A 22,843-nucleotide genomic window follows, 5' to 3' on the forward strand; every position below is an offset into this window, starting at 1 on the left:
GCCTTGTTCGGTGGCTGCTGTGGTGGAGCTGCCAGTGCCCACGCTGAGTTAGCAGGCGCAGCCAACCCTGCTGAGACGGAAGCGAGATTGAGCTGGCACCCTGCTGAGTGAAGTCCAGGCCTCTGTGAGAGTGTGTCAGGTAGAGCGGCGGCGCGATCGCCCAGGGCAGCCGCGTGCACGTGGGGTAGGGCGGAGCGGTGCGAGACAGGGCGTGCTGGAGGGCAGGCTGGTGGGTTGAGCGCGCGGCGAGCGGAGGAGCGCTTGCGGGAGTCGGCAGACGAAGGCGGCGGCGGCGTGGGCAGGCTGGCGACCACGGCGTCAGGGGAGCGGCGGGCTGCGGGCGCCGCGCGAGGAGCGTGACGTAGGCTACGGACGAGGCGTGCACTGAGAGAGGGTCGGGAGGCAGGCTGGCGGACAGGGCTGCGAGTATCGCGTTGGAGGGCAGTGGTGGTGCAGGCGCGAGGGCGGCGCAGGCCAGAGCGTACCAGCGTTGCCAAATGCGGAGCGCCAGTCAAGGACGCGCATCAAGCACCAACTATAGAACATCGGCCTCTAGTATAGCCGCCAGTGCGACGCCCGCGAATTCCCTGCGGAGCTGCTGCTGTCTGAGATGCAGGCCGGCCACGAGGGACTCCCGGTCGCGAGCAATGCAATGCAAGGCGCTGTGCGGCGCTGAGCTTTTTCCTGCCCTTCCATCCACCCATTGTCCATGGCCTGGCCCCAAACCAGCATCTCGTCCGCGCCATTGTTCCCAACCGGCTGCCCAACGCCAGCCAACGCCTGCGCGCTTCTCGCACCCCAGGCGCGCCGTCCAATCCGCCGCTGCCGCACGCTGCCGCACCCGTCATCGTGAGCTCGAGCGAGCCAGTCGTTCACGGCACGGCCCATCGATCCCGACCAGCCCTGCCTGTCTCCCGAGCGTTCAGCCGCAGCTGGCCCACTCGTCCTCGACCAGGCCCCTCGAATGCCACCGCCCAGACGTCATCCCAAGTCCCGAAACACGCGCAATCCCATCCGCCGCCTTCTAGACCAAAGCTTGTCCTCTTCCACCGTAGCTGCCGACAGGCACATATTACGTACGCCCACCACCCGCACCCTTCACTTTCCCCCGGCACAAGCCGCGGTACGGCGGGAAGACCCTTCTTTTCCATACCGCACCACTCTAGCTCCAATCCTACGACTGCAGCCCGCTGCCCTCATTGACCGTATTCTCCCCCACAATTGCAGTCTCTCTGACACGCCCCATCGACGACCGCACGAAGCCACCCAACACCCTTCAACATCCTCACAATCCATCGCGCCTTCTCACGCGTCCAACGTCCAGCCCCCAAAGCCCGCCAGGAGCAACTCATCCGCCGATACCCCATACACGACAAGAACCCTCTCTTCGCCGAAAGCCCGCCGAACAAACCCGCAATCTCGATACCCAAAACTAACACACGCCCCGCCGAGGCCCGAAACCACCACCTGATCAACAGAAAAAAAAATAAAAAAACCGATAATCATGCCTTCCGCCGATAGCAACCCGGACGCCGCCGTCTCCTTCGCACACACGACCTCGGCGCTGACGTCGTCGCAGACGGCCCAGCTGACCGCCGCCCTCTTCTCCGCCAACTCGATCCCGCGCATCCAAGCCGCGCTGCAGCACTCGCTGCAAGAGACGGGCTGGACGCACGCCCTGCGCGCCCACGTGCTCAACTTGCTGCGCAGCGGCGAGTGCGGCTCCTATGACGAGCTGATGGCCCGCGTGCTGGACGACACGCGGCAGGCCGGCGACGACGACAACAACAAGGACGACGGTGGCGAGAAGAAGGAAACCAACGGCCACGCCGCCGCCAACGGCGATAACAAGAACAAGAAGAACGGAACGGGCGGCGCCAACAATGGCGGCGGTGCGGAGACGGGCGCCGCGCGGACCGCTGCGAGCATCAGGATTCCGGATGAGGCCGTTCGTCAGGGCGTCAAGGCGGTGCGGAAAGAGGTCGAGACCGTGTGCGAGATCACTTTTGACTGAGCGTGAGAGGGGATGGGAGAAGATGCAGCTACTACCTACTCCGCCTCTTCGGATCCAGATAATTCCGCGTCGGCCGGCTTCCATTGAAGCACTACCTACCCACCAAGCTTCATTGATTCGGGAATCTACGCTGAAGAACAGTTGCTCTTATTCCTTCGCGGCTTCTCACTTCCTGCTTTTTAAGCTTTCAGCCGGAGTAGCGGAGGAGCAAGGGCGATGAACGATTCCCATGGTTTGACGGACCCCGTTTTCTGAGTACCGCCCTCTCCGTCGCCGCACCGCAGCCGAACACCACGAGGATTCGGTAAAGGAGAACAGAGGTGACGCGTACCCACCAAATGCTGCCCCCCGCAATACGAAGCATCGATTATGACGACCATTCAAACACAAAACCACTACGACGCAATATACCTAAGTGGGGGGGATGACCCCTGTGCGATGCTATGATATTCATGTGGAGAGGAAGCGAGTAGTGTAAAACGTGTGGGCAAGTGTGGTGACACGCCATGTTAAAAAAGGGGGGGATGGAGAATTGGCGAAGAGTCTCCTTCTCGAGTTGAGGAAGGGGTGTGAACCGATGAATCCTGCACCAACACACAACTTAACCGGCGGCACTTTTTGAATAAATGGGACGGCCCGATTGGTGAGTTTAATGAAAAGGGCATTGAAAGGGGAGGCGTATCAAAGGAGATCTGATATTTCGATTTTCGTGTTTGAACGATGTGTTTCCACTGGTTTCAGCATAAAGATTAACGGGCCGCACCAGCACAAGTGGGGAAAACGGCTTAAGTCGCGATGCATGATCAGACCTTACGTTTCTCAATAAAAAAAAACAACTCGTGATAGAACTACTCCACATAAGACAGTCGCAATCGCTGCTTCAGACTCTCGAAACCTTCATAACTTTGTCGTGCTAGTTATTGCCTAAGCTACCATATTTCCATAATAGTTAGGTTTTTGCCATGCACTCCCTTCGCCCTTTCCAATTGCCGAAGCATCTTTCCATGCAAAAGGACTACTCCAGCAATTACCGCTTCTTCTCTTCTCGCATATGATGGCTGCTCGTGAACTACTAAAAAGCACTTTCTGTATAACAGTGGAAAGGGAATCGTCTATGGACTTTACCCCAGCACCAGCGACCACCGTGAAGACACCTAAGAAAATCCGATCATGCAAATCCTATTATCTAACCGCCTCTCGAACGTTGAGTCGTTTAGTCATAAAGACCCTCGTCGTCACCACCAGCACCGAAGTTGTTGTTGCCGGCGTTGCCCTCGGCACCAGCCTCGGGGAAGCGGAAGAAACTGCTGCCACCCGAGTTCTTCATTTGTTGAGCGAAGGCCTCGTAGCGGCGGATCTCGACATCGGTAACCGAGCGACGAGCAGAGGCCATGGCCTCCTCGAAGTGGCGCTTGGTCAGCTCAGGCACGGGATCATCGCCCTCTGCATCGTCCTCCATGGTGGTGTCCTCGCCAGCCGCCTCACGAGCCTTGGTGCGCTCGATGTCAGCTCCAATAGCCTCCTTGATGGCAAGCTTGACGGCACGCTGGGTGATGAAGCCGAGATCGGCACCAGAGAAGCCGTGGGTGTTTTGGGCGATGAAGTCGAGGTCGACATCGGGGGCGACCGGGGTCTTGCGAAGCTGAGCCTTGAGGATACCGGCACGAGAAGCCTGGTCGGGCAGGGGAACATAGACCAGGGTGTCAAGACGGCCAGGACGGCACAGAGCATTGTCGAGCTGCTCGGGACGGTTAGTAGCGCCAATGACGAAGACGTTCTTCTTAGAAGTCATGCCGTCCATTTCTATCGCACAGTCAGCGGTTGCTCATTCAATCAAAAGGTCATGCAAACTTACCAGTCAAGAGCTGGTTAACGACACGGTCAGAAGCGCCGCCAGCGTCGCCAACGGAGCCTCCACGAGCCTTGGCAATGGAGTCAAGTTCGTCGAGGAAGACAACGCAGGGTGCCGCAGCACGAGCCTTGTCAAAGATGTCACGGATGTTGCTCTCGGACTCACCGAACCACATGGAGAGCAGTTCAGGTCCCTTGACGGAGATGAAGTTGGCCGCACACTCGTTGGCGACAGCCTTGGCAAGCAAAGTCTTACCGGTACCAGGGGGACCGTAGAACAGGACACCACGAGAAGGCGAAAGGCCAAACTTGAGGAACTTTTCGGGGTGGTCGACAGGGTACTGGACGCTCTCGATGAGCTCGCGCTTGACATCCTCGAGACCACCAATGTCCTCCCACCGAACGTTGGGAACCTCGACGACTGCGACCTCGCGGAGCGCGGAGGGGTTGGAGACGCCAAGGGCGAAGCGGAAGTTCTCCATGGTGACACCGAGCGAGTCGAGAACTTCGGCGTCGATGGTATCCTCGTCCAGATCGATCAGATCCATCTTCTCACGAATCTGCTGCATGGCGGCCTCAGAGCACAGCGAAGCCAAATCGGAACCAACGTAACCGTGGGTCTCGGCAGCAATCGTCTGGAGATCCACATCGTCTCCCAACTTCATGTTCTTGGTGTGGATGGAGAGAATCTCGAGGCGACCGGTCGGGTCGGGAATGCCAATGTCAACCTCGCGGTCAAAACGGCCGAAACGACGGAGGGCGGGGTCGATCGAGTTCGGACGGTTGGTTGCCGCCATGACAACGATGTTCGAACGAGCCTTCATACCGTCCATGAGGGTAAGAAGCTGGGACACGACACGCCTCTCAACCTCGCCGTTGGTCTTCTCACGCTTGGGCGCGATTGAATCGATCTCATCAATGAAGATGATGGCGGGAGAGTTCTTCTCGGCCTCCTCGAATGCCTTGCGAAGGTTGGACTCCGACTCACCGGCCATCTTCGACATGATTTCGGGACCGTTGATCAAGAAGAAGAAAGCACCCGTTTCGTTGGCGACAGCGCGAGCCATGAGCGTCTTACCGGTACCAGGAGGACCGTACATGAGGATACCACGCGGCGGCTTGATACCAATCGACTTGAAAAGCTGAGGATGCCTGAGAGGCAGCTCAACCAGCTCACGGATCTGAGCCATCTGCTTCCTGCAGCCACCAATGTCATCGTAGCCGACCTCGTTGAGGTTGCCCTCCTCGTCCTCACGCTGGATGGGCTCACCCTCGCAGTGGATGACAGTGTCCTGCGCAACGATACCAAACTCCGGGGGGTCGACTTCTACGACCTTGAACTCTACTTGTCTCATGCCACCGCGAGCTGTGAAGAGGTCGCCCTGGCGCACGGGCCGGTAGGCTTCGCGGAAGTAGGGTGCAAGGAAGACATCGAAGAGCGAGCCGGTCAAACCCTCGATGGTGTCGGCGATGGGGAGAACAGCAATGCGTTTCGCCTATTCGTTGGTCAGAGGGTGTGAGACTTGCAAAGTTTGCGCTCTACTTACGTATTTGATGTCGGGGCACGGGTGGACGGTGATGACATCGCCGTGCTTCACACGGAGGTTGTGGCGAACAACGCGGTTGATGCGGGCGCTGCCATCGTCGAGATCATCGTCGGCCAGGACGATGAGCACGGTGTCCTTCCTCTTCTTACCCTTCACCAAGACAGTGTCGCCGCGGAAGAGCTGCAGCGTCTCCATGGTGTTGTTCGAGAGGGCGATAATCGAGTTGTCATCGTTAGTGGCATCGGTGACGCTGTGGCATCCATTAGCCAAGTCCAACCGCGGCGTTCGCTCTGCGGCGTGGCGGCAGAGCTATGGGACTACTCACATCAACGAGTTGGGCTTCTTCTTCTTCTTGAGGATGGCCGTGGCGATCTCATCCTAAATACTGTTAGCTAGGCTGCGTGGCCGTTTGCAGGCGGGTGACGTACTTCGCCGCGCTTCTCTGCGCCAGAGGGGTCGCTTTGGGGACGTTAGCAGTAGGCTCGAGATGGGCGGGTCGGACCGGGCGACATACTGCTCCAGCTTGACCTTCGGCTTGTTCTGTGAGTGATCTGGCTCCGCCGACATGATTGCGGTCGCAGCGGATGTTCCGCGAGTGAGTGGTCGGAAAAGAGAGGCGGGATGGGTTGTTGAAGCTGCAGGGCGAGCGGAGGAGCGGGCTCGGGGGTTGCAGGGGGGGTTTGATGAAGTGTTGTGGATGGGGCTGGGAGTCGGAGCTTATGTAGAGGCAGACGCTGGCGATGATGTTAGCCGGTGGTTCTGACGCCCCAGCACCGAGCTTGGGCGCAGTGGCGCTATGCCGCATACGGAACCCAGTTCGCCGCCCCGAACGCGAGCAAGGGCAGAAGCCCGTCGAAGCAGCTGGACCTCCTCTGCCTGCCGCTGATTTGAAACCCATCCGCCCGCCCGCCGCCGTCTGCCAGGCCGTGCCAGCTGGCCTTTTCGACGTGGCGCTGCGCCTGCACCAGAACCCGTGCCTGCGTCCGCGCGGGGGCCAGCGAGTCGAAGCCGCTCAGGGTCCTAAGTGCGTAATGCTGTTCTGCCTGCCGAGATAAGCTCCTCAACACCATGCGGTCCGTCGGAACCATGGTTATTTTGCCGCACACAAGCAGCGCGAATTTTCGCATGGCGTTCCAAATGGACATCCCCGCCACACTCACAATTAAGGACACGTTTGCACATTGCAGGCTCAAACTTCCTGCACCTCGAATTTACGATATATCCAGCTTTTGCTTTGCTTCGCGAGATTGTTGGGACTCATGGATTCATTTTCACGTGCAGGAAGCCATTGACCTCGAGTTATTGGCACAAAACTCAACTTCATAATAACAGCGGTCCTTGTTCTTTGCTAAGTTCATGAATCGCTAGCTGAGCCTACGGTCTTCTATCGCTATTTATAGTGTCGGGTGGTCAGAAACGCTTCCGAGAACTCCACATCCTTTGGCTAATATGTTGCGTCTACTTTGGCCACAAGAAGCCACAGAGCAAGAACACTACGGCCTCATCTTCTCTTTTCTCTACTTAGTCTGCTTCCTTATAAGAAGGATTGCTCGTCCCTTGTTCTGATTTCTCTATGAACATATGTTTTCTTAGTATCCTCCTTTCACAGAAAAAAAAAAAAACTGGACGCTTCGTCACGCTCTCCTAGTTACAACTCTATTCCAGCATTCGCATCTCTTTGCTAGTCTATGCTATAACAGTCTGAGAAAAGAGCAAAGAAGCATTTTTCGTTACGTTTCGTTATATTGTTCCGATAAACGTACGGAAAATGTAACTTTTTGCGCTCAGGCATAGTTCATCGTCTCCTCCAGCTCCGCTACCTCTAGAGATTTGCATCGATGATTAATTTTGACCTACGGTCCAGAAACAGGAAAAACATGTCCTCATACTCTGAGCAATCATGAAGAGATTCAAATCCAAGTAGGCTCTCAAGGCAAAGTCACCAGCATTTTCTTAATCCTGTCACCCACTAAGAGCGGGACGAGTGACGGAACCTGTTTACCCTCTTGAATCACATGGCAGCACCGTAAAGTGATAGCCACTTTTCCCTGCTTCTACCACCTCATCCTCATAACCCGCACTACACTTATCAAACCCTACTCTGCACCTCACCACCTAACCCACGTCCTCGCCCTCAACCTCAGCGCAAACAACAACAAACCCTCCATCCACCACAATGCCAGGCTCCTCACCGCTCTCCTCCAACCCACCGAGCCTCACCTCAGGCCCAACCATACCCACCTCCCCCACCGCAGAGCAGCCGCCCACACCGACAGACCTCACACCAAAGCCACAACCCCTCCACCAGCACCCCACCACCCGCAGCAACAGCTCCACCCCCCTCACCTTCGACCCCGCCTCACCCGCCGACCGCGAGCTCGCGCGCGCCGCCGGCATGCGCATCGACACGCCGACGCCCTACCCGCGCCTCCTCCTCGAACCGCACCTCACCATCGAGCTGGACCACCGGCGCTTCGCGCACAACCCCGCGCTGCTCGACCGCGCCGCCGCCGCGCTGCTCGCCCGCCACGGCGGCAGCAAGCTCCTCATCCGCACGACGAACGGGCCCGACGACGCCGACACCAACGACCCGGACGCGCAGCGCTGGGCCACGCGCCGCCGCCAAGCCCGCACACACCGCGCCGCCCACCCCATCAGCGTCGCCAGCACGCGCGGCGCCTTCGCCGCCTCCATCGGGCAGCTGCCGCGGCAGCGGCAGCAGCAGCAGCAGCAGCAGCAGCGGGCGGTCTCGCTCCCGGCCGGGTACCTCGCGACGGAAGACCGCGCGCTGTCCGCGACGGAAGCCGCGGCCTTGCAGCAGCTGGACGAGGGGCAGATCGTCCGCGCGGGCGACCGAGGACGACGACTGTGCCTCCCGCTCTTCGTGTATGGTCACTGGATGTTTCCTACGCAGATGGCGGGCGCTGTGCTTGCTGGTGGCGGCGCCGGGCGTGGTGAGCAGCCTGCCCCCGAGGTCATCGAGCAGTGGACGCAGCGCATGCTGCCGGCGTCGCTGCTGAACGATGACGACGACGGCGGCGGCGGTGGTGGTGGTGGTGGGTGGCACCGCTACTGCATGCGCGGCGCGTCTCCGACGGCGGCGCTGCTGGAGCGGAACGACGTGCGGCTGCGGTACTACCTGCGCGACGTCGGAGATCATCCGCCGCCCGTGGTGGAGGGGCGGCTGGTGCTGGGGATGTCCGCGGAAGAGTGGGAGTGCTTGGATAGATTCCTACAAGTGGCGCAGGACGGCGACGGCGAGGGGGAGGGCGGGCAGCAGCCGTCCAGGATGTGGGGGAAGAGGGAGGTGCAGGTCAGCGTGAGGGTGGCGCAGGAGGGCCAGGGTCTGGCAGGGACGACGACGACGACGACGACGACGACGACGACGCGGTTGAGGGCCGTGGCGTACGTGTGGGAGGGCAACCCGATGGAGTTGCATATCTTCAAGATGGATAAGGTGTGGACGCCTGAACTGTACGTCGAGTGGCATGGCAGGATGCGGAAGGAGATGGCGGCGGCGGCGGTCAGTGCTGAGGGTGACAGCGTGGTGTGAGGAGGATGGTGTCCAGTGGTGCGTGTGGTAGCTAGAATGGTGGACACTTGGTTGACATTAGGGATCTTGCATAGGGATTGAAGCTTGCGTTTGGATGCGGAAGTCTAAATGATTGGCTTAGGAGTATCTTTATCTTCGGTATTCTAGCACATACCGTTGATTGCCCACTTCCAAACTTAGATACAGACGGCGGACACGGAGCTGTCATGAATCCATTGTCTATATCAAGGACAGAGATGCACTAAAGATTAAAAAGATTGCTGAAACACCCAAAGCAGCATCTACGCTTCAAGCACACACTCAACATCTTCGCTCGAGAACCTAGTGCGTCTGCGCCCATTTGCGGTAGAAGTCCAGACACTCAGCGTTCGCGACAGACGCCGACGTCTTAACATTCAAGCCGCAGAGAATCTGCTTGACAGCGCCTTCAACCCTATTCAAAATGCAGTCAGCACCCGTCCGCAACAACCCATCGATCAAAAGGGAGGGACATCGCAAACTCACTTCTTCCCGTTCGTCGTGACCGGAATCTCCGGGCACTCATCCACCACACCGGGCACATGACGCGCGCTCAGCTCCTTCCTCACCACCTTCTTGATGCCTTCCACCAGCTCCGGTCCAAACGTCTTCCCCTCTGCCATCTTCACGAACAGCACGACCGTCTCGTCCGCGTCCTCCTCCCTCCTGCGACCAATGCACAACGCGTCGGCGACCTCGTCCGGGAAATGCGCCAGCAAGACATTGTAAATCTCCGCACTGCCAAACCGCACGCCAGCAGGCTTGAGGATGCCGTCGCTACGCCCCAGCATCACGAGGCCGCCCGTCTGCGGATTGAACCGGACAAAATCGCCATGATGCCATATGGATCCACCACCATCCTTCGCCGGCATCTCAAACTTCTCAAAATACGACCCGCGATACTTCCTCTCGCCGACCTCGCCCCTAGGCCAAAACATGACCGGCTGACACGGGAACGGCCGCACGCAAACCAGGTCCCCGGGCTCGCCCGCGGCCGTGACGTCGGCGCCCAGGTAGTCCCAGGCGCGGACGGCCATGCCCAAGCCGGCGGCCTGGATCTCGCCGGCGTGCACGGGGGCGAGCGGGCAGGGGGCGCCGAAGAGGGAGATGATGTCGGTGCCGCCGGTGATGCTGCCGAGGTTGAGGGCGGGCGGGAACGCGGCGTAGACGTAGGCGAAGGTGCTGGGGGGCAGCGGGGAGCCGGTGCTGTAGACGGCCTCGAGCGTGGCGAGCGACAGCGCCGCGCGCAGCGGGCGCGCGTCCCTCTGCTCGAGCACTGAGAGGTACTTGGCCGACGTGCCGAAGTGCGTGATGCGCAGCTCGTCGATGAGGCGCGGCATGGCGAGGTCGTCGGGGACGGACGACGACGACGCGTCGGCTGAGCTGGACGAGGCGTAGCGGAAGGGTGAGCCGTCATACAGGATGATCGTGGCGCCGCTGGCGAGCCCGGAGACGAGCCAGTGCCACATCATCCATGTGCAGGTGGTGAAGTAGAACAGCCGTGACCCGGGCTTGATGGAGCAGTGGAGTATGTGCTCCTTCTTGTGCTGGATGAGGGTGCCGATTGCGCCGTGGACGATGCACTTGGGTGCTCCGGTGGTTCCACTGCTGTACAAGATGTACACGGGGTGATCTGGGGGTAGTTGCTTGAAGACGAGCTCCGCGGATGGTGCCGACGAGAAAGTGGAATACGCATAAGCTTTTCTCGACGGGCCTTCGAGAGAAGCCAAGTCGACATGCACGGACGACACGGTAGGTAGAACGACGACGGCGCGCACAGAAGGAAGTGATTCGACGATCTCCTGAACTTTGGGGACGACGGGATGGCTACGGCCGTTGTAAAATGAAGCGTTGTCGGCAAAAAGCAGCACTGGCTCGATCTGACGCAGGCGTTCTAGAACGGCGTGCACACCAGTGTCCGGTGAGACGGCGGTCCACAGGGCTCCGAGAGAAGTTGCAGCAAGCATGGCGACCAGGGCATCCGTGTGGTTAGCGACATAGCCAGCAACTCTGTCTCCCTCGTGCAGTCCAAACTGGATCATCCCAGCCTGACATTGCTTCACGCGCTCCCGAAGCTCTTTCCACGTGACAGTCTGGCGCGAGGTCTCGGTGGCAGCAATCACAGCCGGACTGTGCTCGTCGACGGCGACATTCGGGAACAGCAGGTTCTCTGCGAAGTTGAGTTTGGCGCCGCGGAAGAAATCCGGACGCGGGAACATGGGCGCGGCCTCATCGACGACCTGCAGGACCAATCAGCCTGGAGAGAGTGGCGGCACGGAAGCGGGATTGGGACCTGTTCGTAGGGCTGCGAAGCCTTGATCCCAACATTATGCCAGACCTCGCCCCAAAAGGCAGCAATGTTCTCGACGCTCCAGGTGTAAAGGTCGTCATAAGATTTGAGCTGGAGATGATACTTTTTGTTAATGTGTTGCAGGAAAGCGTGCATAGGAGTACTCTGCGGGGAGTGGTGGGTCCAGAGCCTTTTGGCCGCTGGCTCGGCGCCATTGACGCCGTTGGTGCAGGTGACGGCCATCGTTTTGGTTTTTTTTGGATTGAGGTGTTGGGGATTACTTTTTTGTGTTGCTGACGCGAGCCGGGAGCAAGGGCAGGGGTGAGGTGTAGAAGGCCGAAGAGCCTCGGGAAGGGTTTCGGTGTCGGATCCCCGCAACAGGCAGACAAAGCAGTCGCTTTCCGCTGCGCTCCGTGCTTTCCCGCCCGTTCTTTCCTTCCGATCCACTGCCCACCCACCTTCTCCCGCTCCTCTCCACCAGATGTTTCCTTCCCATTGCTTTATCTGCCCGCACAATTGGTGGCCATCTGCTCTATGACTTCCGCCTTCACATCGTTTGGTGAAACAGCGTACGAGGAACACCTGTAAGCTGGTCATGAAGGAAGGGGGCCGAAGACGATAAGCCGAGAATAAACGACGCCCGCAAAATATGACTCGACGCCTCACTCCACGTGGAAATTCACATGCACACCGCACCTTCTTTTTCCGCTTTCGTCCATGCATGCGTTTGGTCATGGTATACCTTACCTGAGCATCTCCTGTGATGCTGCAGCAGACAAAAAGGCTGAAGATTTGCCCGCCTCTGTGAAAAGCTGGTCAGCCAAAGCACTAAGAGTAGTCGCTTCCTTCTCACCCTTTGTGAGCCGGTTTCTACAGATATTCCATCACAGAACACCAATTTGTCCGCACGCATCTGGACTATAGTCCTGCCTTGATCTTACTTTGTATGCTGGTGCTCAGAAAGCTAAAATCTCCTTCAAAGAGACTCTATGATACACCGGGAGGTCCAGGCGCTTCCAATAACCAAGTAGGCTCTGGGCAATCATCCCAGCATTGCAACAATTAGTATTGCTCATCTAGGAGCTTCAGATCCACTCGGAGCTCCTACGCATATGTGTACTTCGCGTAAGTGCTGTCCAACTCCGCTTAGAAGGTGATTTTCTTGAGAAACTTGGTCTCCTCACTCAAGCCCATGTCCATCACATGTTCGGTGAACTCCTCAACCATCATCTTGACGTCCCTGATCCGCAAGAGGCCTTGGACCCTCTTCTCCCTGAGAGGGGCGACCAGCTCCTCCAGGAAAACTTCGGCATCCGCAACCACCCGGACCATCGACTTGGTGAGAATTCCCCGGAGCAGCGCTTCTTGCCTCTTGTTGCTCTCGATCAGGTCGATATCCCAGTCCAGCAAGCCGAACTCGTTCCACAAACCACCCATGCCATGCACGTAAGGCCGGCACATCCTGTGGGCGTACGTGCGGACGCGCAGCTTGCTGACAGCATTCTCCGCCTCTTTGCCCATGCCCTCCACGGCCTTGCACCAGCTCTCCCACGTGCCCATCGCCACATCGTCAGGGAAGAACCTCTGGTTGCAGACCCAGTCGAACGGACGGCCGCCACCAGGCGGGACCAACAAATCGTGGTCAGGGACTCCGATGTTCTTGAGTGAGCCATATCCGAGGCCGACGCCCATTCCATACACATTGAGGCCGTTGAGAATGCTCTCGGCACCGATGACTGTGGGGATGCCGCCGTTGACAGCCCAGCGGGCGCGCGCGAAGAAGACGGTGAGTGCTTCGGCGCGGATGGAACGGTTTACGCGGCAGATGTCCGGGAGGTGGATCTTTCCTGGCAGAATCGAAGTGACATTGTGGATGGCCGTGAGGGCAAAAGGTCTTTTGAGGTGGTCGTCAACGCAGAGCTCGTAAACCTCTGTGCGTACTTCGCCGGGGAGATCGAGGAAAGTCGTCGTCTTCTTCGTTGCGGGTACCTGTGAAAGCAATAAGGTAGCATCATGTGCCCAGCGGAGGATAGAACGTTACCAAGTCAGGTTTTGGAGTGGGCAGGTCCGTCATTTTGGTCGACTTCCTTGGGCGAAGAGCACACAAGGTCCCAAGGCAGAAGCGCATCTTAAATGCTGCGGTGTGGGAGGTGAAGTCAGGACGTGGACGAGAGGATCGAGGTAAGGGTGAGGAGGGAGATATTTATGCTGCCGTGCTAGTGGTCGAGCAGTAACACGTGGCGATGCACTTGGAAGCAGGTGGCTAAACAGGAAGGAACGGTCGAGTTTGGGAGGCTCAACCTGCCCTATTAGGAAGGGGTCTATGCAAGGTGAGGGTGGCTGGTGAGGTGTGGCTTGATGTAAGTGAGAACGAACGTGAAAGTGAAGACCAAGCCACACTCATTACCTCACATGCGGTCTGAATCGATAGGAAAACGCGCCGGTGGAGGATCGCAGTATAGGAGGCAGGAGGCACTCCATTGAAAAGACGGAAAAGGGCCAGTTGTATCTAGCCAAAGGGTATATACTCGCTGAGTGAAAAGAGAAAAAAAAAAGGATCTTGTCTACCCATAATAAGACACTGACGCCAGTCGCCTCAACTCCAGACTGACAATCTTCCGAAGCCACCTCGACCATTTCACGTTTGCGTCTCCGCCGCCTCCTGTGCCCTGATCTGCTCCGCCAACTTCCTCTTCTCCTCCTGCTTCGCCTTCAACCTCGCCAACGTATCCTGCTCGAACCTATTCCCCCCACCCGCCGCCGGCTTCGGACTAAACGAAAACGCCGGCTTCTTCCCCGCCGGCGTACTCGGCGCACTCCTCGTCGTCGTCGCCGCCCCATCAAACATCCTCTTCTTCACCGGCGTCGCGGCGGCATCCTCCCTCGTCGCCGCCGCCGACCCGACCGAAGCGCCCGGCTGCCAATGCGGCGGCGGCGCCGCGTCCTGCCTCCGCCTCTCCCTCTCCCTCTCGCGCCTGGCATCCTCCTCCCTCCTCGCCTCCTCCTCGCGCTCCCTCGCCCTCGCCTCCTCCCTCTCCCTCCTCCTCCTCTCCCCGTCCCTCGCCAACCGCTTCACCTCGCTCTCGACCCTGTCCCGCTCGCCCACCTCCTCCTCCCGCTTCCTCTTCGCGCCGCGCTCCGCCCGCTCCAGCTCGTCCATCAGCCGCCGCCGCTTCCCCTCCAGCCGCTCCCGCTGCGCCTCGCCGCGCCGCTTCGCCTCGCGGTGCGCGTCGTACTTGGCGCGCGCCTCGGCGTTCTGCAGCAGCTCGGCCGCGTTCTTGGCGAGGTAGAACTTGTCGACCGCGGCCGCGTCGTCGCGGTTCTTGTCCGGGTGGTACTTGAGCGACGTCTTGCGCCAGGCCGACTTGATGGCCTTGTCGTCGCACGCCGAGGCGGCCGAGTCGAGGCCGAGGAGCTCGTAGAGGTTGACGTCGCTCTTGATGAGCGCGGCGGCTTCGTCGCTCAGCTCGGCGTCTTTCGACATGGCGCTTTTGTTTTGTGGCCTGTGTGTTTGCGTGTGTGTGTGTGTGTGTGTGTGTGTGTGTGTGTGTGATATATGTGTGTAAGGGTGCGCGCGCGCGCGAGTGGGTCGAGGTCTGGTTCTGCGGCTAGGTTGAGGGAGTGGGACGGTGGCCGTTATGAGGTTGCCGCGTGGAGATACTGGTGGCGGTTGCCGTGAAGTATAGGCCGGACGGTACTATTGCGACGCGCAGACGTGAGGTAGAAAGGTTGGCTTGCGACGGCGAAGAAAAGTCGCGGAGCGCCTGCGCGTTGGGGTCTGACGTTCACTGTTATTTTACCGATGTTTACCCACGAATTAGGCAGCACCTGCGGGTACAGTACTACAAGAGCACCATGATCATAGTAATTGCATAACTATTCTAACTTCCTTTCTCATTAAACCGGATATACGCAACCAATGAAATCCTGAAAATCCTCAACGCCACAAACTGGACGCTAACTTCGAGCACATTTTTCCATCCACCCAAATCACCCAAATCAATCCTCCTTATCCGATTCCTCATCATCATCATCATCACCAGTATCTGCCCCTGTCCTCGTCGTCCTTCTGCTCAGCGGATAGACGCTATTGTTCCTGCTGCTCTCCACCGTGCTGACCGGGTGGAAACTGAAGTCCAACTCGCCCACCAGCTCCTTGATATGTTTCAGCAGTTTCTCCAAATCCCTGATGATGCACCTCGTCGCGATCTGGATGACCGCGAACGCCGCGTAGCCGGGTTCCGCAACGTGACGCAATGAAAGAATGTCGGTGTCGAGCTCTTCCAGTCGCCGCGATAGGCGGTAGGGCGCTGGGGCCTGCATGTATGGGGGCAACGGGGACCCGTTGGTGATGGAGGCGGAGAGGAGGGTAAGGAGAGACGTGATCTCGTGCGACGTGAGGTTGACCGACGAGATGAGCCGGCGGAAATCATTGTTCCAGGCCGTCTGCGACGCGTCTTCCGGATTGGCGAAAGTCTGAGAAGCGAAGGCAACGAGGGCCATGTAGCGGTTTGTGCTGTTGGAAGTCCATGGTTAGAGCTTGCTTCGGCGCCAACAGGAAGAATACCTACTTTTCTATGCAAGTGAGGATAGTTTCGTATATCTCGCGCGGGAATTTGCCGCCGATGGGAACCTCCCACTTCTGGAAGTCGGCCATGGCACGCAGGTTGGTGGTGAGCATGAGTTGTTTCTGGAACACCTTCAAGCGCGCCTTTGTCATGCGGCGACCGGCACTCGTTTTGACGCGGGGATCACCTTCGTCGCCGCGGATGCGACAACGGAACGTCTCGTGGACGATGGAGTAGTAGTTGGCCAGAAGGTATAGCGATGCACCCATCTTGGCGCGAAGTTCAGAGTGCTCGGAAATCGGGTATGGGAAGAAGGTCCAAATGAAAGCCACCGCAAGGCCACCTGCAACTGTTGCGAGACGGTACGGGCCCAGCTTGTAGATCTCGTAGTATGGCTGCCCATTCGAACTAGCAACTGCCGGTCCAACCTTCTCGACTTCCAGCTCGTATCCGATGATCATGGTCAATGTGACGACACTGATCATACCTGCAAACAATTGGTCAACACCATGACATCGAGTTCAAGCGGAAAAGTTGCGCCTTACCAACAATGACAAAGCGTGGCTTCTTCAGTACAATGTAAAACCCGCATGAGGCAAACAGCCAATAGAAAACGATGATGCCGGGGATGTGCTCATCAACGATATACCAGATGATGAAGCTGCAACACATGGCAGCCACGGTACCAGTTATTCGGAGGATGAAGCTGAAAATGCTCTGACCCGCGGTTGGGACCATGCTGATAGCGACCATGATCATGGCCCAGAGTAGACGTTGTCGGACGAAAAAGAGCTGGGTTGAGTGGAGGTAGTTTACGATGGCTAAACCGTCAGGACAGTGTCAATGTAGATTATAACCAGGAGCACTTACCGATTGACATGGTAGCACAAGCAACCCGGAACCCAAATGTCGATTCAGGAGAACGCAGGAATCTCGGAATCCTTCTGACGCGATCGCCCAGTCTCTCGATAAGGTTCTCGGGTGGCAGATGCTCAGGATCCTTCCTCCGCTTGTACGCCTCGCCCATGTTTATTTCAATGGAAACGTTGTTGAAATCGCCCATGCCGTTTTCAGCATTGTTCTCCCCGTCCCTATCCTTTAGGAAGTTGACAAGCCACTTCTTCCAGCGTTTGTAGCCGGGCATAATCAGATGCTTGCTGTCCAGCTTGCCAGTCTTGTGGCGATCGTCGGCGAAACGCACGAATTCCACAATGGCGCGGCTAGTGGAGTAAAGAAGATATTCGATCTGCGTCGCGGTTGTCAGCATCGTCTCGAGTCCAGGGCTAAGCGGGACCAACGTAGAGCAGCGCATAAAGCGAGCGCTGGCTGCGATTGTAAGCTTCGGCGCCCTTGTCCTTCCTCACGTCGTGTATATCGTAATTGGACGGTCTCTTGAAGTAGTCGTCCGGCACATCAATGCCTTTCCGCTTACACCACTCTTTCAGCGCCAGCTGCTTGCATGCATAGAATTCCTCCGTTCTGCTCTCCAAGAAGTCTGCGAATCCGTCTTCTCCGGGTTGCGACCGGTCTTCCTTGCCTTCAACATCCACGTTCTCGGATGAGCTCGAATTGCCATCCTTCTTCTTTTTCGGCGGCTTCTTCAACCTCAATCTCAGCATGACGTGCTCCAAGCCTTCATCCATGGTCTGAATGAGCGACTGGAAGGGCTCGTGCACCGACCTCATGACGAGGTTCCAGTCCTCAACCATACGCCTCCGTTCCATGTCCCTCGCACCGATCTCGTAACTCTCCTCGTTCTGTTCGTCCCATCCATTCAGCTCAGACAGGCGCTCGAAGATGTCCACAACCGAGCTCAAGCCTGACAGCGGCAGCATTACGCCCCTGAGCAAGCGCGCCATCTCCTGCAGGTCGTCGGGACCCAGGTAGCCCCAGGCAATCTCTCGCTTGGCAAAGGGCAGGTCAACACTGAGCTTACCCTGCATGGCCTGAATGGCAGCTACGCTCTTCTTGACGGCCTGGGCCTCGGGCTGGCGCTGCTTGTCGCCCGATTGGCCGGTCGACACGCGGTAGAACATGTCCTTCATCTCCAGCGACTGGAAGTAGCTCGAGTGGGCGTGCAGGGAGCCGCTGAGGGCGCCGATGTAGCCCGTCATCACCTTGAAGACGACTTTGCGCGAGGTAAGCGGGAGAACGAAGAGCGAGACACCGGTGGCCAGGGCAAAACCGGTGAGGAAGACGTCCAGCAGGCGCTTGGAAAATGCCATGGCCTTAGTCATGGTGGTGAACTGCGGCGAGTAGATGGAGGCGACAACGACGAAGATGGTGTAGATGATTGAAGGGAACTGCAGAGTTGGGGCGTATTTTGCTCTCATCAGGTTGACAAAGTACACCTGGAAGAAGAGCCAGATGGCGGAGACGGCGGAGGCGGAGGAATTGTAAGTATAGGAGCTAGTGGCCGAGGCGGGAGGGGTGGCTGTAGCATGTGTAGTGTGCTGGCGAGCCTTGACGGCGCAGTACATCATGAGCAGATTCATGGCCGAGGCAACGCATGTTGCGATGAGATTCAGCAACATGGTCTGCATGAACTTGGCCCTGGGCATGACGGCGAAGCCCAGGATAGAGACAATGGCCATGAGATAGCCGAGAGTAGTGAATTCGTTGGCTACAGCAGTGGCTGGGAGGGATGTCAGCGCAGCAGAGACATGGACGGCACAAGAGACCAACATTGGTACATGGAAATGGCAATGGTGGGCGGCAATGCGCCCTTGCCCATCATCAGGACGGTGGGAACATCGAGATCAGGGCCATACTTGGCCCAGATCTTCTTGACTTTGGCAGCAAAGCCTCGTTGCTCTTCTCGCTTGCGGATGGTAGAGCCAACGGTGGCGACGGTTCTGGTCTGCTGAATGGTGGGTGGAGGCAGGTGGACGGTCTCGATAGTCTCGTAGGTTTCCTGGCGACTGGGCGGCCCGTGGGGGAACCCGCTTGGCGTGCCGGGGCTTCGCACAGTCTGCGTGTCGGTCTCCTCGGCTTCCTCGGCGGCCATGGTGGGTGCGGACGGCAGACAGCGGACAGGAATGGGCGTTGCAGGGGGCTACGGAAACGGGCACGCGGGCTATATAAGCATTGCGGGAGATACAGTCACAAAGATGGAAACAAAATTAAAATTAAAGAGGGGAGCTGCGAAAAGATTTGACGGCGCGGCCAGTCACAGGCGGTAGAAGGGGGACAGCAGCGAGGAAAAGTGCGGAGAGCTTTGGCTTTAGCTTTAGCTTCGGGCTCTGACGTCGACCGACTAGCGCCCTGCATGCGAAAGCGCCGGCAGCCGGCACGGAAAGATGTCCCAGCATGTTGTAAGCCGGGGCGCTGATAACTCAGCGCGAGCTAGGCTAAAGACGCAATCGCCCTCGCCGTGCCGCCTTCCTCTGCTACGCCCGCCCTGCAGCCGCCCAGCAGCAGAAGCAGCCGCCCGTCGTCCAGCGCTGCTTCCTTTGCGGCTGGCGTTGAGCGTCCGTGCGAAGGAGGCCCGAGATGGCAGCCAGCGCCAGCGCCCGATAGCCGACAACGTCGTCGCACCTGCCAGCTCACCGCATTCTTGCACATCTTCTCCACCACCGTCGCTGCTTGCTGTCGCTCACACCCAAACACCGCCCTGTGACGTGCGCCTGCCTTGGTCTGCTGCACCCCGGAACCGATCAGCCAGTGGACCTCCGTCACTCAGCAAACCTTCGAGAAACCGTGCAAAATTATTTCTGCTGCTGTCAATCCAACAATGCCCAAGTAATCTCCGCCCAGTCCCAGGCCAATGCTCGTGTTGATGCCCGTCATCTTCCTATCCTGCACACCTATCCATCAAACAAAGCGCAGAAGGACAGAAAAACCCAGAAAACCCAAGTGCCCCCCTGACTCACCGCCCGCCCACTTGTTTGTTGAAACAGAACACAAATCTAGAAATCAACCTCAGCTGACGTCGTGCAACATGCTCGTTTCACGCCCTTCTGCGAGCTTCGTCAAACACCGACTGTTCTTCATCGTCGCGATACCGTCCGCCGACTGGATCCGCTTCGTCCTCTGGATCTGGAATACATCCTGCACCTTCTGGATCGCCCAGCCGATCGGCCGCGAAGTAGCTTCTCGAATTCACGAGCGGCACACCATTCTCGGCTGACGCGTTCCTGATGCCATCAGCTATCAGCCCATGCGTGACCTCCCTAAGCTCACTGAGCTCGTCAGGTTGCCTCTCCCTGTCACCGTGGTCTTTCTCTTCGTGTGGCTTTGGCTGGGGACGAGAGCGCTTGTTGTTCATCCTCCTCCCGCCTACACGCTGAGCAGGCTGAGCTTGTCGATGAACTCGGGGCTTCTGCTGTCTTTCTTGGGTCGGCTCTTCCGGCGTAGGTCTGGTCATCTCATTGCTCGGTGCGGCGTTGGATGATGCCTCACCCACTCCCTTCGCGTCGGCTTTCTTCTCCGCCTTTTTCTCTTTCCTCTTGCGTGCCCTCTTTTGCGTCCTGCTTGACTTCTCTGCCGCATCCTGCTTGTTCGCTCTCTTAGTCTTCACTAGGTCTAGAATTTCTTTTAGCTTCTGCTGCATCATTGCACAATTTTTTTTCTTCTGTTCCAACCGACCTTGTGCGTCTTTGTTATCCGCTTTGGCTTCCAAAATGCGCTTGCGCCATACCAACTCTGCGAGGCTGAACTCCTTTGGCATGCCACTGAGGTCGACTATCTTCTCTCCATCGATGCCAAAGACGTGGATGTCCGAGTCGGAATCGCTACTGTTGGTGTCAACTGAGTGCCCAGAACTGGCGTGAGGCGGCGGTCGCGATGTCTCTTCGTGTTGCTTCAAAACGTCTGACGCGCGAGGCAGCGCAAATGTCCGTGAATCCGGAGCCAGGGAAGACCAGGTATGGGAGTAGCCGCCCTTGTTCTTTTGGGTGGCCTCTTGAAGTTTGAGCTTCGGCTTCCGTCCCACACGTTTCTTGTCCTTAACATGTTTGCCTAGCTCAAAACCCCTCCCATGCTGTTCCTCCTGCTCCACTTTCATCTGTTCATCGTCTTCTTCACTCATCGTGTGTTGAGAGCTCTCCTGTTTGTCCGCTCCTTCCTTCACTTTCGGCTCCTCGGCTCCAAGGACCCCGTAGTAACCACTGTAAGCTTTACCGCCCATCTCGCCAGCTTCATCTTCATCTTCTCCGCTCTCCTCATACCCTACGTCCTCATACTCTTCAGCCTCCTCCGCAGCCAGGTGTGCGTCAAGATCCTGCTCATGAACCTCATCCAGATCCCCCTCTACAGGTGATTTCGGTGTTGGCGGCGGCGGAAGCGGTACTAAATCATCATCATCGTCGAACATAACGACAATATCATCATCGCTGGAACCGCAGCTGCTGCCGCCCACCGCAAACGCAGGAAGCCGCGGGGCAGACCAACGGCGACATGGCTCCATGGCCACCTCGCGCGCCGCCGCCGGCCCAGCCGACCACGTTCGCTGCGGCGGCGTGGACGGGATGTACTCATCATACCCGCTCAGCTGCTCCTCGACCTTATCTTCAGCTTTCTCTTCCTTCTCTTCGGAATTATGTCTTTCTGTGCGATCATCATACGTATCGGCGCTGACGACGTAGACATCGCTGGCGTCCTCATCGGTTTCCTCCAGCTTGAAGTTAGTATCGGACTCAATATCCTCATCTGGCCCGATAGTTTCCGAGTCGATATCCTCTTCCGACTCAATAGCCTCTTCCAGCTCGATATTCTTCTCTAGCTCAATATCCTCAAGATTGACATCCTCCACAAGCTGGATAAGATCCTCCAACTCAGCACCTTGCTTCGACTTGACACCCTTCGGCGACTCGACACCCGCCGGCGGCTCAATACCAGCGCCCAAGTCGCCATCGACGGCGATGCAGAGGGGTGGCGGAGATGGAGTCATGCCACTGCGACTGCCGAAGCTCGGTGATGAACGAGGTTCCGAAGTGGGCTGCGGTGTATGGGGGCAGGATGGCGGCGGAGCCGGTCTGGCCGAAGGCGGCGAAGGTAGAGGCCTTGGAGGAATTGCGACAGCGAAAGCCCTTGGGTCAAAGTGCGGCGCAGGCGGCCACATCGGCGGAGGAGGAGTAAAAGGAGGAACGCAGACGGTAGCCGGCGTGCGGCCGAAGACGTAGTGGTCCATCACTGGATCTGTGGTTGCGCATCATGAGTCAGCGTTACACGGGTGAGGAAGTCGAAGAAGGGCGAAAGGAATCGCATCACTGCGGCAATTGAGAGGGAAAAAAAAACAGAACGTACAGTCAACCATAGGAGTGCCGCCCGGCATGATCCACGACACGGCGTAGCCGGCGGCGCTCCAGCGCGCAAGTTCGGCGCGGTCGACTATGATGCCGCGGACAGGGAGAGTGACAGTCACGCGGCAGGCTTGGGCGGATCCATGGCGGCGGTCCGCAGCGAACGCGGAGGTGGTGTTGAAAGGGTTCATCGTCGAAGCGGCTTGCGGTCTGCGGTCTACGGCGATGGCGTCGCGAAGAGTGTCTGAATTACCGCTATCGAGGCGGATATCCTGGTTGTGAAGGGAAGATGAACCTGCGCGACGAAGCTGTGGGGTGGGCGTTGCGGCGGAGGGTGGAAGTGTTTGGGTAGAGAGCAGAAGGTCATGGAATATCTGAGTCTGCCTCAGGCGCGACCAGATATTCCTCTGCAAAGAGCTTACGGGACGGCATCTACTGCGCCGTCTCATTTTTGGAGTAGGCTCCGCTTCTTGCTACAATTATCTGCGGCAGCATCCCGTCCCCCGTTGTCTCATGGTTTGCGTCAAACTCTTCGAAAACTTCTGCCAACTTGTACCTGCGGCAAACTAGCATTGGTATTAATTGACATGATCCAAGCAAATATACCAAGTCCCGCCACGCGGAAATTGCTATCTCAACTCAGCAAGTGATATACCCAGCTCGGTGAATATTACCATATCCTTAGCCCAAACCCCATACCTTCCAAACACCAAAGCCCACAAAGTCATCTCGACCGGGCTTCTCACCACCACCTCCACCA

General features: G+C 58.0%; 8 protein-coding genes across 8 annotated transcripts; 2 read left to right on the plus strand and 6 right to left on the minus strand.

Annotated features, from left to right (window-relative positions):
* Positions 1 to 1,504: 1,504 nt before the first annotated feature.
* Positions 1,505 to 2,014, plus strand: BKCO1_5800055 (uncharacterized protein; the record flags this gene model as incomplete). The annotated part of the gene is made up of 1 exon (XM_020277571.1): positions 1,505 to 2,014. One exon carries the CDS (start codon positions 1,505 to 1,507, stop codon positions 2,012 to 2,014), a length of 510 nt encoding a protein of 169 aa, XP_020126884.1.
* Positions 2,015 to 3,227: 1,213 nt separating this feature from the next.
* BKCO1_5800056 (cell division control protein 48) lies at positions 3,228 to 5,979 on the minus strand (the record flags this gene model as incomplete). Its single annotated transcript, XM_020277572.1, has 6 exons — positions 3,228 to 3,817; positions 3,870 to 5,361; positions 5,413 to 5,662; positions 5,738 to 5,790; positions 5,841 to 5,871; positions 5,927 to 5,979. The coding sequence occupies 6 exons, from the start codon at positions 5,977 to 5,979 to the stop codon at positions 3,228 to 3,230; spliced, it is 2,469 nt and encodes an 822-aa protein (XP_020126862.1).
* Positions 5,980 to 7,588: 1,609 nt separating this feature from the next.
* Positions 7,589 to 8,965, plus strand: BKCO1_5800057 (uncharacterized protein; the record flags this gene model as incomplete). The annotated part of the gene is made up of 1 exon (XM_020277573.1): positions 7,589 to 8,965. One exon carries the CDS (start codon positions 7,589 to 7,591, stop codon positions 8,963 to 8,965), a length of 1,377 nt encoding a protein of 458 aa, XP_020126861.1.
* Positions 8,966 to 9,286: 321 nt separating this feature from the next.
* On the minus strand, positions 9,287 to 11,516 carry BKCO1_5800058 (acetoacetate-ligase; the record flags this gene model as incomplete). The annotated part of the gene is made up of 3 exons (XM_020277574.1): positions 9,287 to 9,398; positions 9,470 to 11,223; positions 11,277 to 11,516. The coding sequence occupies 3 exons, from the start codon at positions 11,514 to 11,516 to the stop codon at positions 9,287 to 9,289; spliced, it is 2,106 nt and encodes a 701-aa protein (XP_020126865.1).
* Positions 11,517 to 12,419: 903 nt separating this feature from the next.
* Positions 12,420 to 13,347, minus strand: BKCO1_5800059 (chaperone protein; the record flags this gene model as incomplete). Its single annotated transcript, XM_020277575.1, has 2 exons — positions 12,420 to 13,262; positions 13,315 to 13,347. 2 exons carry the CDS (start codon positions 13,345 to 13,347, stop codon positions 12,420 to 12,422), a joined length of 876 nt encoding a protein of 291 aa, XP_020126864.1.
* Positions 13,348 to 13,911: 564 nt separating this feature from the next.
* On the minus strand, positions 13,912 to 14,757 carry BKCO1_5800060 (dnaj subfamily c member 17-like protein; the record flags this gene model as incomplete). The annotated part of the gene is made up of 1 exon (XM_020277577.1): positions 13,912 to 14,757. The coding sequence occupies one exon, from the start codon at positions 14,755 to 14,757 to the stop codon at positions 13,912 to 13,914; it is 846 nt and encodes a 281-aa protein (XP_020126839.1).
* Positions 14,758 to 15,272: 515 nt separating this feature from the next.
* BKCO1_5800061 (mfs transporter) lies at positions 15,273 to 18,848 on the minus strand (the record flags this gene model as incomplete). The annotated part of the gene is made up of 6 exons (XM_020277578.1): positions 15,273 to 15,789; positions 15,845 to 16,328; positions 16,387 to 16,662; positions 16,712 to 17,087; positions 17,140 to 18,476; positions 18,527 to 18,848. 6 exons carry the CDS (start codon positions 18,846 to 18,848, stop codon positions 15,273 to 15,275), a joined length of 3,312 nt encoding a protein of 1,103 aa, XP_020126840.1.
* Positions 18,849 to 19,790: 942 nt separating this feature from the next.
* Positions 19,791 to 22,274, minus strand: BKCO1_5800062 (uncharacterized protein; the record flags this gene model as incomplete). Its single annotated transcript, XM_020277579.1, has 3 exons — positions 19,791 to 20,365; positions 20,429 to 21,979; positions 22,088 to 22,274. The coding sequence occupies 3 exons, from the start codon at positions 22,272 to 22,274 to the stop codon at positions 19,791 to 19,793; spliced, it is 2,313 nt and encodes a 770-aa protein (XP_020126841.1).
* Positions 22,275 to 22,843: the final 569 nt, after the last annotated feature.

Source organism: Diplodia corticola (assembly GCF_001883845.1).
Source record: "Diplodia corticola strain CBS 112549 chromosome Unknown scaffold58, whole genome shotgun sequence".
NCBI classification, from domain to species: domain Eukaryota; kingdom Fungi; phylum Ascomycota; class Dothideomycetes; order Botryosphaeriales; family Botryosphaeriaceae; genus Diplodia; species Diplodia corticola.